General features: G+C 48.2%; 1 protein-coding gene across 2 annotated transcripts in view; it reads left to right on the top strand.

Moving 5' to 3' along the window:
* The window catches only part of CSMD2 (CUB and Sushi multiple domains 2), a 237730-nt gene that overhangs the window by 57008 nt on the left and 162764 nt on the right, over positions 1-17958 (top strand). For both annotated transcript variants that reach the window (XM_065857095.2, XM_071799063.1), the window contains exon 5: positions 1498-1705. In XM_065857095.2, the coding sequence (XP_065713167.2) occupies positions 1498-1705 (208 nt within the window). The remainder of the gene's footprint in view (positions 1-1497; positions 1706-17958) is intronic.

The following is a 17958-nucleotide window of genomic DNA, read 5'->3' on the forward strand; positions in this document are numbered from 1 at the left end:
TGTTTACCCCTAGGTGTGTGTTTAAGGGTTCTGTGCAGACCTGAGCTGCACAAATGCAAGATCGCAGTGAAAAGTCTTTGACCGCGAGCCCCTGCGCCCTTGACCATGATGTTCTGAGAGTTCACCGCAAGGAATCTTTTTCGCATCTATTTCTTTCCAGTATCTGCAGGAGCGCTTAATCACGAGAAATTAAGGTGGTGAATTGTGCTTATCCTCTTTGGCTCGAATCCATTCGGCCTCTAAAAAGCTTTTTCATTCTGGCTGGCAGAGGGAGGGTTTGGAAGTGGATCCTCCTTGGAGGTCCCGCTGTGAATCCTGCGTACGATGCATTGGAGTTTGAAGCATTTTCCGGTGCTTGGACTACATGAGAGGTCTCAGCACCTAAAATTATGGATGACTGTAGCTGCACTTTAATTCACTGACAATACAATTGCAGCAAATAGATAACTTTGTTGTAATAGAATACCAGGGAGCAGAGCAACGAGTTGGGGCTTCAGTGGCCTTTTTCAGCCCTAGTTTGGGCCGTGGGGTGGCTCAGAAGTAATTGCATGTCTGACTACATGTCTGGGGTTTTTTATCATATCTTTCCCTGCTTGCTGTGAGCTCCACAATAATCAGTGATGGGCCAATGTGATCCAAGCGCAGAAGCGGCTGCAAAGGGCCGTGATCTCCGCTGGGACTTGGAGGTTCCAGCGCAATCTGGTGGCGTGTTGGTGCGGTGGGAAGGATTCGCGCTGGCCCGGGGGCTCCCAGCGCACACATGGGGAGCAGATGGCCAGGAGAACTCGTCTTTCAAGTTTCATGAGTTCAGAGGCTGCAAGTTGCAGCTCAGGGGGTAAAACCTGCTGTGGGCTCATTCCTGAAAACATCAGAAAGCTGAAGGATCCTCCCGAGCAGCCCCGCAGGATTGTCCTCTCCTTAGGTGCCCGTGACCCGTTACACTTCAACATGTTACATTCCAGTTTGGTTTGTAATGAAAATTAGTGTTTATAGTGTAAAGCCCCAAGCTCCTTGACTAAAGCATCTGAAATGCTGCTCTGTAATACACGTTGTAAAGTTAACAGGCTTTTCTTTGCAGCCTTCCAGATAAATGCTGAGCTGATGCTTCATGCGTGAGAGCAGGGAGCGGTCCCGATGCTAGTCAAATTAATTATTGGTTTTCTTTATCCTCCTGCCTATGTTTTCTTTAGATCCTCTTCCTTTAATTGCTTTAATAGCTCCTGTTGTTAAAATTCAGGTTGTAAAAACGAAAGAGCCTGCAGCAAACAGAGCCGGTGTACGGGCAGGAAACGGCACTGCTGGATTTCTGAACAAGGGGTTAAGTTAAACCGCTCTGATTTGGTAACAGCGTCCTTTAATACGAGAAACGGGGACACAGATCCGCACACCACCTGACAAAAGCACTGAGGCTTTTAAAGCTTTGCTTTGAGTTTGGGCTCATTCGGTTTTGATGCGTTGTGCGTTCTGGCAAAATCGGATGCCTTGCTCTGTTTGCAGCTGACGACGCTTGCGGAGGGACCTTGCGGGGCCAGAGCGGGATTATCTCCAGCCCTCATTTTCCCTTGGAATACGGCAACAACGCGGACTGCACGTGGACTATTCTCGCCGAACCTGGAGACACCATTGCCTTGGTTTTCATGGATTTTCAGCTGGAGGATGGATATGACGTTCTAGAAGTTGCTGGAACAGAGGGATCTTCGCTCTGGTAGGTCACTACTGGCTCTGCTTCGTTGCGGTGTGTGCATCGTGTCGTGTCCGCTGATGTTTTGTGTGCACGGATCCGAACTTGATGGGATGCTCAGAGCGAACGGTTTGTGCCTGGATGAGGGTGAATCCCGGTTGTTCCCCGGGATGGGTTTTGTTTGCTTGGTGAACTTTGCACTGACTCCTCTCTACTTTGAATCATATTCTCTGCAATGAGATTTCATAGTGCAGCTGCCTAGAGGAAATAAAGAATTAAAAAGGACGAAACCCAGCTCAAACGTTGTCATGCTCAAACCTTTGTTTTGCTAAATCGTTTTCTGATTATTGCTAAATACGTTGCTTTCAAGTTGACTTTACTGCTAATGAACTTTTGGCAAATGTTTCTACAGATCAGTTTGTCCTTTAGGTAGGAGGCTGTGTATAGAATTTCAATACCCCTCTCATCCCACTGTTGCTTGAGCAATGCTTTCAGAAATATTGCTTTTAGGCATGATAAATGCCACAGTGATTCTTTTTGTTTCCAATATACAACAGCTACCCGAATGATCAGTGCTATGAAGTCTGAAATGAGGGTTTGCAGAGGGTTTTGACGTGTTGCTTTTATAGCAAAGGACAACCCTGGCTCTGGTTGATCTTCTGCACTGCGGTCCATTCAACAAACAGTTGAAGTCCTAATAAGCAGCACATGGAAGGGAAGGACATGATCTCCCACAGCATCCTCACAGCTGAACTGAGGGAGTGCGGTCTGGATGAGCGGGCAGTGAGGTGACTGCAAACTGGTGAAGGGAAGAAGCCAGAGAGTCGTGGTCAATGGGGCAGAGTCCAGTTGAGGCCTGGATCCAGTGCAGAGCCTCAGGGGTCAGTGCTGGGGCCGGGATTATTCAATATATTCATCAATGATTTGGACGAGGGAATAGAGTGACTGTCAGCAAGTTTGCTGATGACACCAAGCTGGGAGGAGTGGTGACACTGGGAGCTGTGCTGCCATCCAGAGACCTGGACAGAGTCCTGCAGAGAGTCCAGCGCAGCCACCAAGATGCTGAAGGGAGTGGAGCATCTCCCGTGTGAGGAAAGGCTGAGGGAGCTGGGGCTCTGGAGCTGGAGGAGAGGAGACTGAGGGGGGACCTCATTCATGTTTACAGATATCTAAAGGGGGAGTGTCAGGAGGATGGAGCCAGGCTCTTCTCAGTGACAAACAGTGACAGGACAAGGGGCAATGGGTGCAAACTGGAACACAGGAGGTTCCACTGGAAGAGGAGAAGCAACTTGTTGGGAGTGAGGGTGTCAGAGCCTGGCCCAGGCTGCCCAGGGAGGTTGTGGAGTCTCCTTCTCTGCAGACATTCAAACCCGCCTGGACCCCTTCCTGTGGAACCTCAGCTGGGTGTTCCTGCTCCATGGGGGGATTGCACTGGATGAGCTTTCCAGGGCCCTTCAACCCCTGACATTCTGGGATTCTGTGGTCTGGAATCCAACATCCCTCTGGAAGTGAAGAATTAAGTGTTTGAAATCATTAGGTGTTGCCTGGGATTATCAACAGGAAGTTAAATTACAATTATTTATGAGGATTCTGTTGCAGCCACAAATAACATTCATTTAGGTAATTTATATGTGTCTGGCAATTATGGAGGAGTAGGATTTGAACGTTTTGGATGTATCGATGTGAGAAAACTTGCCATTTACCATGTACCGATTGTTTACTGTTTCCGTGACCCCCTCGAAAATTAGATGTTGCTGTTTCATAAAAAACCAGCTGGTTTTATCAGCACGCATTAATATTTTAGGGCGCTGTTGGTTTTGAGCCGTGATGCACAGCGTTGGTGGAGCGCGGCGAAGATGAACGTCGCTAGTTAAGAAACATTATTCAGGCCGGAGGTGTTGCCGGCGCAGCGCTGTGTCTTGTCACATCGAAATAAAACAATGCCTGTCAGCGCAAACCTGCTGGAAAAGAATTAATAAACCTACCCATCAATACAGCACGGGGGAAATTTTAAAATGGCAAATGTGTCTTAGAAAATTAAGCACTTTGACTTTCACATGCACACACGTTCTGCTGAAAGGGTTTAGTAGCTGTTTTAGAGGTGGTGGGTTTTGCAGACAGCAGTTATCAGAGGGATTGATGTTGTATTTGCTTTGCCTCTTCCCCCCATCTCCAACCCGATCTCTTCCCACCCCATCTCCAACCCGATCTCTTTCCCCATCTCCAACCCGATCTCTTCCCCCCCATCTCCAACCCGATCTCTTTCCCCCCCATCTCCAACCCGATCTCTTTCCCCCATCTCCAACCCGATCTCTTTCCCCCATCTCCAACCCGATCTCTTTCCCCCATCTCCAACCCGATCTCTTCCCACCCCATCTCCAACCCGATCTCTTCCCACCCCATCTCCAACCCGATCTCTTCCCACCCCATCTCCAACCCGATCTCTTTCCCCCCCATCTCCAACCCGATCTCTTTCCCCCATCTCCAACCCGATCTCTTTCCCCCATCTCCAACCCGATCTCTTTCCCCCATCTCCAACCCGATCTCTTCCCACCCCATCTCCAACCCGATCTCTTCCCACCCCATCTCCAACCCGATCTCTTCCCACCCCATCTCCAACCCGATCTCTTTCCCCCCATCTCCAACCCGATCTCTTTCCCCCATCTCCAACCCGATCTCTTTCCCCCATCTCCAACCCGATCTCTTTCCCCCATCTCCAACCCGATCTCTTTCCCCCATCTCCAACCCAGTCTCTTTCCCCCATCTCCAACCCAGTCTCTTCCCCCCCATCTCCAACCCAGTCTCTTCCCCCCCATCTCCAACCCGATCTCTTCCCCCCCATCTCCAACCCGATCTCTTTCCCCCCCATCTCCAACCCGATCTCTTTCCCCCCCATCTCCAACCCGATCTCTTTCCCCCCCATCTCCAACCCGATCTCTTTCCCCCCCATCTCCAACCCGATCTCTTTCCCCCCCATCTCCAACCCGATCTCTTTCCCCCCCATCTCCAACCCGATCTCTTTCCCCCCCATCTCCAACCCGATCTCTTTCCCCCCCATCTCCAACCCGATCTCTTTCCCCCCCATCTCCAACCCGATCTCTTTCCACCCCATCTCCAACCCGATCTCTTTCCACCCCATCTCCAACCCGATCTCTTTCCACCCCATCTCCAACCCGATCTCTTTCCACCCCATCTCCAACCCGATCTCTTTCCACCCCATCTCCAACCCGATCTCTTTCCACCCCATCTCCAACCCGATCTCTTTCCACCCCATCTCCAACCCGATCTCTTTCCACCCCATCTCCAACCCGATCTCTTTCCACCCCATCTCCAACCCGATCTCTTTCCACCCCATCTCCAACCCGATCTCTTTCCACCCCATCTCCAACCCGATCTCTTTCCACCCCATCTCCAACCCGATCTCTTTCCACCCCATCTCCAACCCGATCTCTTTCCACCCCATCTCCAACCCGATCTCTTTCCACCCCATCTCCAACCCGATCTCTTCCCACCCCATCTCCAACCCGATCTCTTTCCACCCCATCTCCAACCCGATCTCTTTCCACCCCATCTCCAACCCGATCTCTTTCCACCCCATCTCCAACCCGATCTCTTTCCACCCCATCTCCAACCCGATCTCTTCCCACCCCATCTCCAACCCGATCTCTTTCCCCCCATCTCCAACCCGACCTCTTTCCCCCAAGTCCCCATGTGCTACATCTATATCGATGCCTTTTCTCCAAATGTATCAGCTGGTGGAGCCCAAAATGTGCGGCGTTAATAGTGAAACAGGTCACAGGAACCTCGTCCGGGGTCGTGGAGGACGCTGTTCCTGCTCTTTGAGGTTCGTCCTGGGTCTTTATAGCGCCGTGAAACACACGCGGGCGAGATAAACACACCAGCGACTCAAAGGGACCTGGTTTAGTGTTCTTGAGAAGGAAAGTTTTCGGTCCCGTAAGCGGAATTACAAAGAGTCTCAGTTTGAATTGCAATTTTCAAAGCTGGCCCTCACAACTCAGAGCCTGATAATTAAATTCAGATGACTCATTTTTCCTGTTTTTTAATAATTTTTGCCTGTAGGGGGAAGAAAAACTGGAGCTCGTATCTCCTCTTTCAACATGTTGATATGATTCAGCTTGAAAATATAGCTAAAACCCTTTTTTCCCCTCCGTCTATGAAAACCTAGTTTTAATTATTGGTAATATGGCAGATAGACTTGGCAGCCAAATAAACCATTCTATTGAAGTATCTTGCAGCTAAATATTTCTAAGCGTAATAAATAGTTTAAATCCGGTCTAGAGATGTACACAAATAAACAAAATTCAGTTTAGTCCGGTGTATAATTCAGATGTATTTTCAAGCTGTGGAATGTTTTATAGTGATAGTATTTATGAGACTACTAACTCAGCACATCAAGCCTGACTTGGCCTGTACCCTCTTCTCCTTATAAATAGGAGCTTTGTTGGGTTTTTTGAGGCAGGTTCCCTGAACCCCGTTTCCTGCAGTGGTGACTGTGGTTGTACCACCACATCCCAAAACAGAACCGAATCCCGTTCCTGGTTTCATTTGGTTCCTGACCTGGATGCGAATCCTTTGATAAGTCGGGAAAGTGCAGGTCTGAGCATCCCCATGGCAAGCGGAGCTATGGAGGTTGAGTGGCTGTTTGAGATGTGTTAATAAAGTAACACATTTACAGCTCTTTTAGCCGCTGCTGCGGTTTCTGTCATGGGACCCCGGGTTTAGATTTCCTTGGCAGGTGAGAAATAAAATTCTACCGAGCAGACAACGGGAGGAAAAATCAGTGGTGTGAAAAGGAGCCCATCGGATTAGGAAGGACAATGTGGGGAGGTCTCCAGGCTGGTAAGGAAAATGGGCAGGACAAGAGTTGCTGCCCCGTTCTCCTTTGGGTGGGCTGGAATGGCCACGCTGATCACAGCCGTTCCCTACAGGGCGAGGATGGGCATGGAGAACACACATTGTCTGTGTCCTCTTGAGTTATTCCCCGACTTTCTCTTGTTTTGAAGACTTGGGGTTCTTTTTCCCTTCGTTTTGTGCAAGCTGAGAGATCTGAAAGGCTTAATGAAATTCTTCTCTATAAATACATGTAAAAGAAGAAAATCCCTCAAAGCAGCTTGGGCTCCGGTCCTTAAGGGGACTGAGCTCTGATCGTGTGCTTTGTGTCGGTATCTGAATCCCCGGGCTGACGCCTCTCAGCAATATCTGCTGGTGACGCCTGGTTCCTGGTACCTGTTGCGAGCTTTCTTACATGGTGAGCATCCCTGAAAACACCACAGCGCTTCAAGCTGAGCATCTAAACCATCCCAGGACCATATCCAGTGATAAGAAGTCTCCAGGCTGGTCCTGGGTGGCGCTGAACCTGCTCTATGACAGATGTGTCCCAGCCTTATCTGCCCTTTAATAGCTGAGTTATGGCTCTGAAGCTCTGGGTAGGTTTGAGTTCATTTACAGGAGACTCTTTGGTCTCCTTCGTGTTTTCCTGTGGGTTGTTGGGTGGTGGGATGGACCCTCTGGTGCTGTGTCCTTTGTCACATGCCAGCGTGGTTCAGAGGAAGCAGGAAGGTGCTGTGCAGCGGTGGTTTGGCCGCACTATGAGTGCACATTAATACCGGGTACGGTTTTGCTTTGCCTGCGGTGGGAGAGGTCTGGATCTCCTGTGTTGGTGCAGATGTGCTGCACTCAGAGCACATGCAAGCAATGAAAACGTGGCTGTCTGTCTTGCACTTCTTTCTTTCCCCTGTTCAGGTCTCATCTAGCCTGTCTAGGACCTGTAGCTAATATTAGGCATAATAACTTGTATTATGATTATTAAAGCATTATGCTGCTATTGCCAGAGAAGGTGGCGGTGTAGGAAATGACTAATAATCCAATTTATGTATGTGTGTTTACAGGAATTGACTAAGATCAAGTGCATATTTTGCTGGCTATGATGCAAATATTTAGCAAAGCAGGGGTTTGTAGTCAGACGCAAATGTTTAGCAAAGCAGGGGTTTGCAGCCACTGCGGGGTAACTGAGGCAAGATGGGTAGAAGGCAGAGGCCTTTTCTGGGGCTCTGCAGATACAACGTGCACATGCAGCAGAGTTCCTATAGAGCAAGGGTTTTCAGAGCTGTGGAAATACAGCAAGACAGTCTGTTTGCCTTATGAAGTTTATTTTATGGTATTGAGTTGGAAATAGGAGGAATGGAAGGGGAGACGCTGTAGGGTTCGGCTGTCTGATCCGGTGAGCAGCCCCAGAACGGCCCCTGGCATCCCCGGCTCTTAGTTCACCCATGAAATCGTCTTGAAACCTCAGCTCCTGCCAAGTGAATTAGTTCCATGAGATAAAACTGCTCATTTGTCTGACTGTGACAGACTGTCTGGCGTGTTTTGGAGGTTCATTAGGTCATTCTGATTTTCAGTGGGGAGATTTCCTTTGGGTTGTCGGTGACGTGGGAGCACAGGACACTGTACACAGGACCTGTGCTCTTGAACATCACTGGTAACCTTGGTTGGTGGAAAAACTATTCTCTGGATGTGTTTTAATGAATCAACCTATTTTCCTTATATCAAAGCAGCATCTGATCCTTAAATACCTGTCGTGGAGCTCTCAGGATGGGCTTTAGTCCTGGACCTCTATGTCTACTCAAGGCTTTGGTTCCAAAGGGCTTGCGAATGAGGCTGAAGACACGAAGTGTGTGTCTTGAAATAACTTGTTTCCTCACTAGTTAGAGCCTCAGTAACGCAAGTGTGAAAGCTTTCCTGAATTAAGCTTCTCTATTGTAAGAGCTAGTTAACAAACGGCTACTTTATCTGTAATATTCAGATGCTTTTCTTCTATGGTAATGTTTTCCATAGGACTGGGAATGAATAAAAAATGTGTATGAAGCGCTTTTGAAATCCCTATTTAAACGTCAGTTAGGTCTTCATTGGGATCTGGAATCTAGCCTTCCTTATTTGACTGCTACAGTTTTTCTTCTGAAGCATTTATAGTGCTTTGAATTGGAAGCATATTCTACAAAGGCTTTTAAGCTGCAAAACATGGCGTTAGTGGGAAATAATCTTGCAAAACCCCTTTTTCTTGTAGAAGGTGTATTCTCTGGAGATAAGAAGTTTGTCAGAAACCAGACAGTCTTTGTTCAGGCTGCCAAACTGCTGAAATCCCCCCAGCTCCATGGTGATGGCCCCTTGACGGGGGTGGTGGTGGGGATGGTGGTGGTGGCCCCTTGGCGAGGATGGTGGTGGTGATCCTTTGGTGATGATGGCCCCTTGGCGGGAATGGTGGTGATGATCCTTTGGTGGCGATGGTGGCCCCATGGTGGCAATGGTGGGGATGATCCTTTGGTGGCAATGGTGGCCCCATGGCAGTGATGGTGGGGATGATCCTTTGGTGGCAATGGTGGCCCCATGGCGGTGATGGTGGGGATGATCCTTTGGTGGCGATGGTGGCCCCATGGCGGCGATGGTGGGGATGATCCTTTGGTGGCGATGGTGGCCCCATGGTGGCAATGGTGATGATGATCCTTTGGTGGCGATGGTGATCCCATGGCGGCGATGGTGGGGATGATCCTTTGGTGGCGATGGTGGCCCCATGGTGGCAATGGTGATGATGATCCTTTGGTGGCGATGGTGATCCCATGGCAGCGATGGTGGGGATGATCCTTTGGTGGCGATGGTGATCCCATGGCAGCGATGGTGGGGATGATCCTTTGGTGGCGATGGTGATCCCATGGCAGCGATGGTGGGGATGATCCTTTGGTGGCGATGGTGGCCCCATGGCGGTGATGGTGGGGATGATCTCTTGCTGCCTCTGGGATGTCCCAGCCTTTGTACCTTGCTGTGCCACATTCAGGCCTTATTTTAATTAGGAATGTGTGATAGGAGAGCAGGAATTTGTAGGTCAGTTAGGCAGCTGGCGCGGTGCTGGGAGCCCTGGGTCCCCAGCTGGGAGCGGAGCTGATTGCTTCCTGAGTGCATGCGAACGATCCGGCAGCATCTTGATTGCTGGTTTGGAGTGAAGGGCTCGATAATGCTTTGTGCAAAGTCACTTTCTGTAGAGCAGCATTGCGCATCGTCCTAGAGCTCCTTGGCTTGAGAGATTCTGCAAGAAAGGGCTGGGCCGGGGGTGATGGTATTTCAAGGTGTTCCATAGTTTAATGTATATTTCTGGTAGGGATGGGAAGATTTCAGCTGTATCCCAGCTGAGAAATAGAACATACAGACGGTGGTAGCTCTTGTCAGCTGAGGACTCGATTGATGGAATGTGCAGCTTGCTCCAGAAGTCGCAATGTGGCCAAATGTGGAGGCAGCAGAATGCACTTTTCGCTGTCTGTCTGTCCTCTGTTCATGTCTGTTTGTCCTCTCCAGGGCCGCGTGTGCCCAGAGCCGCCAAAAGCCGGAGCCGCTCTGCCAGGAGCGTGGCCGGGAGAGAGACTTTGGTGACAAATGACACCGAAAGCGCCTCCCAACCTCTCCCACTCATGTTTCATTCAATAAAACTTGATTAGATTTCATATACCGTTTTCTGGCTAATCTTGTTTTTCCATGCATTAATATGATTAATTCTATTTGCTAGATGGTAGAGAGCATTTAATGAATATTCCGGCTAGCTTTTTAAGCCAAGGAAGATGATGCTTTTAGGCTGAAAATCACCCCGATCATGTTTTAATTGGCATTTTTATCTGAATTTGTCCGCCTTTGGTGCTTGCTCACCCTGTGCAAAGGCTGCTCTTGTGCGGATGAGGTGCAGGAAGGTCTGTAGCATATGGGGAAAATCCCTAAAGGTTACTAAACATGAATAAATTCATATTTAGCTGCTTCTGTCCTGGATGCAAACAAGTTGCAAGAACAGGGCTTGTTTGCAAAAGCGCTCAATACTTGGATGCTAAGGAGTTGGTTTTGAACGACAGACCTTGTACAAATTGGTATAAAACAGCTGGCTGGGAGCTGAGAGAAATATCAGTTATCTCGAGAGTACCTTCTGGATGTGACCCAGCGCGTAAGTGATGTATAGGTTGTAAAATGGTGAATATAATGCCTTTATTTGGCAGAGGAAGGAGACTTTACGTAAGTGCAAATGATGTCACAGGCCGTAAATGCTGGACGTGGGGGTCCTCATTAGAACAGCGTGTGTCCTGTGCTGTGACAGCGGGACACCGGGCTCTCCCCGCTGAAACAAGGGTTTGGGCAAAGGGTGGGGGGAAAGGATCAGTGGCTTCACTTAAAGGTCCTTCCAGGAGGTGTCTCTGCCTTCCCATTGTGGTCTTTTTCTCATTCAAGAGCCAATTAATGTCATCTTTGGAGGGAGGATCCACCTTGCAGGGACATTGACCACGTCAAGAGGGTTGTGTTTCCATGTCACAATCTGTCTGCTGGAGCTGATAATAGTTGTGTTTTACACTGCTCCCCCTTATCTATAACTTCAAAGTGAAAGAGCGGAGATGCATCTGCAGCCGTTTCAGTGCTTTCAAACATCTCTTCCTTCTGGCGTTTCTTTGTGGATGCATTCATGGCTTTCCTATATTTACAGGTTATGTTAAAGAACGCAAGTACTTTGTTTTCAGATGTCGCCCGTTCCAAAAGTCACCACTGATGGGTTCAGTTTGCTGGTTTGTTACACATCCTCTCAACAGGAGAGATTGAAGTGTTACCACAGCCATGGAAATGGAAGAACTCTTCAGGTTACCAATTAGAAAGTGCATTTTCAAAGTGAGTTCGTTGTGTTTAAGATACATCTTGACATTTCTATGCATCTCAGATACATCCGGACAAGTGAGATGGAGTAGGAAAACGTGTACATATATATTTAGATAGCCAAACTTGTGTAAGTTGATGGCTGTAGTATAGTCCTGAAGGCCTTTTGTCCTTGAGTAACAGCTACAATGAAAAAATTGACTTAGGTTCATGTTGTTTGCTTATTGCAGGGTTGAGCTTTAAAGGAACAGATAGAGATGCCCCGGCAAGGATCAGTAATGGATGGGATAAGCAGGAGATACACACGATGCTTCTGGAAGTTGAGCTGTTCCCAGGGCGCTCCTGGAGTCATAAACAAGGGATTGCGAATGAAATATTGAAGGGAAGGGCCTGTAATTGCAGATAGGAATTGGTTAACACTGCGTCACCTGGGGCAGCACCAAATCTGAGGTGGTGGAACCCCGTGCGTCCTTGGGTGAGATGTTCCTCTCATGGGCTTGATGCTTCCTGAAGGACTTGGAACAAGAATGGGCTGACAGGCAGAAATGTGAATGATTTCTCTTGTGGGATGTAGGAGGAAAACAGCGATTTCCACACGTTTTCTTGCACCCTGCTATGTGTTTCTCTGAGCTTCAAAATCCAGTATGTTCTTTGCTGCCACTGATGGGTCTTGGCACAGATGCATTCTTGTCTCACATGCTGCTTGACTCAAGCACGGTCTGCAAATCTAGTAACATCAGTTATTAAATGCAGACACTTAATCTAAGTATCTTCCTCTTAATATCTCCATCTTGTACACAGAGATCTAATCAGCCTTTCCAAAGCCCGGATGGGGGAAGGAGATAATGGGTTTGGATTCATGTGGCCGCCTCGGTTTTGCTGCCGCTTCTTGGAAGCGTTTTGTTTTGTCACGGCAGGTCGTGATCTCTTTAGCTCACGCTGAGGTTTTGACAGCCTTGGCTGCTTTACAGCGTGGATGTTTTGATTCTTCCTCCCAGGGCCCCTTCTTGCGGCTGGATTTATAGCGGAGAGCAGGAGGATGCCAGCGCATCACTAAATATCGGGGCATTACTAATAGACAGACGCTGTCACCAGCTGATATGTAATGACCATGTTCCTGGCCACACTGAGCTGGAATTTTCCAAGATTCTGGAAAATTGGAGGCGTTAGGGTCCTGAACCCCTACAAGTCCAAACTACCGATTTGCTACATCACTAAAGAGCGAAGAGTTGCTCTTTTCCCAATGACCTGAAAACTCGATCAGCCTTTTCCCCCCTTTAAAATCAGTGCGTGGGTTTGATTCTTCCCAGCCGGAGCACAGGGGAAATACCCATCTCCACGTGCTTTCCTTCATCCTTTTGTCTTCATCCTGCGCTTCCTAAATTAATTTTTATAATCATCTCTTAAATGATGGAGCAGATCAAATTGGCTCTTTTAGTCAGAATTACCTGCTTTAAAGATCTCCCCGAAAAAGAAAGGCATAGAAGTAATTAATTGCTTCAGTTATAATAACGTGGCTTAGCCTTGTGGTTTTCTGTTAGAAAAAGCTGGTTTTGATAAGTCAGCTGTTCTTAAAAGGGGAAAAAATACAAGCGCTCCAGGCTGGGAGCTGGCACGGAGCAGTTTTGAAATGAGGTTTTTCGCTTTGTAATCGAACAGAACGAATTAACACCATCGATCCTGGAGCGATGCGCCGTGCTCCGAACAGCCCCCCGGGCCGGGCAGTGCACAGGGGGTTCTTCTTTCCCCCGGTTGCGGATGCTCTGTATGACTTTAAAAACCAAAGGGTATTTGTTCAAAGCCGCGCTTGAGTTTCTGGAGCCTGGAAGAAAGTAACAGGGAGTGGAAAACAAAAGGGAAAACTTGAAAGGAGTTTCAAAGCCGATGTTAGATGGATGAAAAGCTGCTTTACGCGGGCAGCCGAGGACCCCGAGTGATGGGAAAAGGGGGGACGGGTTGACCCAGCATCAGAGGCATCTCGGGGGGACCACAGCGCTCCTCGTCTACCATCTCACATAACCCACTCTGATTTGAGCCTTCTCTCCGCTTCTGAAAAGTTCATCGCCACATGTATTTGTCACATTCTACCTAAAAATAAAAGCAGTTTTAAAACAGAAAGCATTCAAGGGTTAGTATTTCCCAGCTCGGTGTGTCTGCCCTGTCCCCGCTGTTTCCCAACAAGAAGGCGCAGAAGCAGACAGACCTGGAGTGACTGTCATGGAGGGCACTTTCTAATTGATCTTTTCTTCTTAGACCTCTTAAGGGACTATAGATTTTTAGCATGAAATTAATATATTGGAATTTTAGTGGGAAGAATAAAATACTAATTAAATCTCGCAACCCTGGAATGTGTATAAAAGAGACGTCGCAATTAAAATTCATTTTGAAGCAAGTTAGCATGAGTTTTGTTAATGTTTAACATCTTTATGGGTACCATTCTTTGTAAATCTGAGCTAATTGAGTCCAAGGGGACAGAATAATAGATTCTGCGTTCGCCGTGGATGCCGCCGCTCACTTTGCTTTTGGCGCTTTTCTTCTTTCTTTGTGCAAGTTCTGATTTTAATAAGTTACCCAAAAAGTAACTATTTTGCTTTTTATGCCAAATTATCAAGAATCCATCTTTCTAAATCTCTGAAAGGCTGCGTTGAATCTTTGAAGACTTGCAGCTTGCTCATCTCTACTGACTCCAAGGTGTTCGCTGTTCTCAAGTTCAGGAGATTTCAAATTGGATTTGGTTTTAAGTTTCCCTTCTAAACATTCGGTTGAAACAACTTGAAGCGGCTTGAGGGGTGTAAAGGTTTTGGGTGGCTGGGAGGCTGTATCCTGACTCCCTGAACCTCTGAGACCTCCTTGGAATTGGGAATTTTGTGTTTCTTCGTCCCCTTAAATATTTTTCCTGGGATCTTAAGCAGTTCATGTGTAGAAATGAATACAATGGATGTTGATTGTGAGGGTGTAGCTGCTGTGATAAATTGAGACCAAACCTGACCTCGCTCCCTTCAGCTCACAGGTCGGGATGTCGGAGTTTGCGGGTTAGTGGTTCCTAAGGCTCTTCCCAGCAAAATCATATTGAACCAAAGTTTAATACAATCAAGTGAGAGCATCATTAACAGGCTGCAGGCTCCTGGCCGCACCAAGCCTCGGATGCTATAAACAACGCACAGCTTGGAATAGGTTCTTAATGGCACTTTATTGATTGAAAAGGTAGAAAGTTCATCTAAACTGTGGATAATTCTGGTAATTTCCTTGCAGATTTGACTGCGCTGTGGCTATAATTGCTGCAGCAAGCCTGGACTTGTAGCAATGCTAATAAACTCGTTAACATACGTTACTGCTTTCAGTGGTAAAGCTGCCAGGTTGCTTTGGAAGATCTCTTGATTTGGTCCTTCAGACGCTTGGACTCAGGTTTAATGTTAAACTGCTGCTCAGATCCTTTTAAAATGGGATGGACTGGTGGTGTCTGCTGCGTTTCTCTGAACCGTGTCTGTGGCAGAGTGCAAACAGCCCTCTCTCCTTCGATATGGAAGGAGTAGACACATCTCCCTCTCTCTCTGCTGCTTGAGGCTGACAGCTTCTTCTGTTTGACCCCAGAGCTCCTGGCCAGGGTTGTTAACAGAGAGGAGAAGGCAGCGCCGAGGGGCCAGGGAGCCGGTGAGGGATGTGTGTGGGGTGTTTGGAAGCTTCAGGGGCACCCACAGCCAGTGTGGGGGTGCAGAGAAGCTTCTGGAATGGCCACAGTCAGATCTGATCAGGCTATAAAAACGGGATTCTCGTCGAGACTCTGCCCCTTGCGCGGATCTCTTGGAGTTACGAGCTGAGCCGCAGCCACCAGGAGCTACTGCTTGGAGAAGAGCCTGGCTCCATCCTCCTGACACTCACCCTTTATATATCTATAAACATTGAGTCCCCCCTCAGTCTCCTCTTCTCCAGCTCCGGAACCCCAGCTCCCTCAGCCTTTCCTCACACGGGAGATGCTCCACTCAGTCAGTAGCGATGAGCAAGCACCAAGCCTTCAAAGATTCAATGCAGTAAGATGGATTCTTGGTAATTTCTGCTAAATACGGATCTTGTTGGGGACGGGGAGCTCTTAAACCTGTAGTAGCTGTGCTGTGAGGTTGTTACCGTGGGGATTTGTGATCTAAATGGAGTGAACACGGGTGGCAGGAGGCGCTGCTGCTCTCCATGTGTGTGCATGGGGATGTGTTTGGTGCAGGGTGGGCTCAGGGCAGCGAGCTGTTGCTTTCTTCACCGCAGTCCTCATAGCTTTTCTTTGCTTCCCAGTAACTTGGTGTCTTTCTGGTCGCATTAAAATCCAGCTGTGAATAAAAGTGGGTTATTGATTCTGTGAAACAAAAAAGGCTCCCAGCCGGTTAATGAGCAAAGACCCCTTCCAGTTTCTGGTTGTTGTAGGAGTGTTTGAGTTGTAACGTCTCAACTAATGACAGCGACCTTCCTACAAAGTCTCAAAGTCATACAGGATTAATGTGTTCCTGACTAAGCAGAGTGTTGGGGGATGTGGTTGTTGGCCTTTCCTGACTTGCCCAACCTCTGGTGTCTCATTGTGCAGCACCTCCTGTTTCCACATTTCCCTCTGCACATAACAGTTGTACATTCTGAGTTGTATTTCAGCTTCTCCGCCTGTGTTTCAGCCGAAGAGGTCGGTGGAAACAGCCGTACCGGGAGTTCACTGGAGTGTGTGTTTGCTAAGGTGTGTGTTTGCTGGACGTGTGTGTTTTGAGGCGGCACTGCAGGTATTTGAAGACATCACTCACAAGCAGACTGGATGTGCTAAATCGAGTGGAACCTGTGTGCCAGCTTCGGAGTGGGATTTTGCTTCAGTGCCGCTTGTTTATGAATTACGCAGGTTGAGGAATGGGAGACACAAAGACTCCATTAAAAGTATAATTGGACGGGTAATATCTTGGGCCTTTTTGATGCGTCTTTTTTAACCACTTCATATTTGTAATGTGACAAAAATAGCTGTACAGTCTGCTGTGGCCATCACCAGTGCAGCTGGGAATAGATTTTAATTGATGGATACTGTCAGGCTGTTAGCGGCCATGCTGTCAGGAGAACCATTAAAGTGATATTTCTTGTCCCTACTCACTTAAACACTGCTACCAAGTCATAGCAGAGTATTATTTTTTACTTAATATTGTCAGCATTTGTGCTGAGAGTTTCCCAGGGCCACATCCTGGGGTTTTGGGCTTCCCAGCAGTGGAGCTGCTGGTGTCCTCTCCAGGTATCACAGCAGATGGTGCTGAGACCCCAGCAAAGTCTGGTGTTTGGAATGTGGAAATGATGTGAAATATTCTGCTGTCGTTAAATCTTTCCGTGTTTCCTTTTGTGTGTGTGGTGTGTAAGGGTGAGGCTTCAAAACCAGTTCCTCTTGAGGTGAGGAGACTGGTTAAAGCTCAGCACTTTTCGGATAATTCAGGACTTTTCATCCTGAAATTTTAAACACCGGCCGATAAACCCAGCGCAAGGGCAGGTGGGGAAAGACAGCAGCGGCTCCATAGAGAAGGCAGCGTTGAAGACTGAACCCTTTCCCTGCTGATCCTTCCCTTAAAAACAAACCGACCATAAAACCCATCACAGAACACAGCAAACAAAACCCAGAAAACAAGCAATCCAAGCTGCTTTCCTTTTAATTGTGTAGGTCAGTCGCTTAGGAGGACCCCTGCGTTTTACGGTCCCTTATTGCTGTATGGTAAGGTGCACTGAGCTGATCCTCTGCTGAGTTTAAGGACCAGAATTCCCCTTGGGCAAGTTTAAACTCAGGATTTGGAGGAGGCAGAGAGGACTCATTGCTGGTTTCTTTGTGGGTAAGCAGGGAACGTCCATCTCAGCACTGCGCCTTCCTCTTGCCATCAATATGGAGCCAACTATATTAATTCTGAATTATTGCCCTGTCTAAAAAAATGCGGTTATCTGGCGTTTGCAGTTATTTCACTAAGGCTTATGAACTGCAGTGAAACTTCAAAAGGAACCACGTTGGCGATGAGATGAAATTGCAGAGGGTCAGTGTCTTATCAGCGCAGCAGACCAGCAAAGTCTTCATTTCCTCCTCTCCGCTTGGGTTTTTTTCTGCTGCGAGCTCCTTTCTTGGCTGTTTCAGGCTCGTGCCCTGACCTACTGTCTTCCCCTGTATCTTCTCCTCAGCTGTGCAGCCTTCTTTTTGTACGCGTCTTTGTCTTTCTCCGGCTGTTGGTGCCACATTTTCCCTAACTTCACGGCCATTTCTGCCCCTGACAAGCGCAGGTCTCTATAGTGGTCTTCCATGAAGAGAAAGAAAGCAGGTAGCGGCTTGTTCCCCCAAGAGAAGCTGACTCTCCTCCTCCTCCTCTGCTGTCTCCTCACTCCCCTTGGGGTACCTGATCTCCTCCCCCTGGACCGGTGTGTCGTGCGGTACTTGGCCATCTCTTGCTGCTTCTTCCTCCCCTTGCTGGATGTGCTGCTTTTGGAGTGTTGCTTTGAAGTATTCCTGCTGGCCGGGGGCTCTTGGCCGGGCTCGATCCTCTTGATGGAGATGGAGATGACCAGCTGTCCGGCCCGTTTCCTCGCTTGGTCGGTGCGAGGGGGCCAGG

The sequence above is a fragment of the Patagioenas fasciata genome, chromosome 25 (genome assembly GCF_037038585.1).
Source record: "Patagioenas fasciata isolate bPatFas1 chromosome 25, bPatFas1.hap1, whole genome shotgun sequence".
NCBI lineage: Eukaryota > Metazoa > Chordata > Aves > Columbiformes > Columbidae > Patagioenas > Patagioenas fasciata.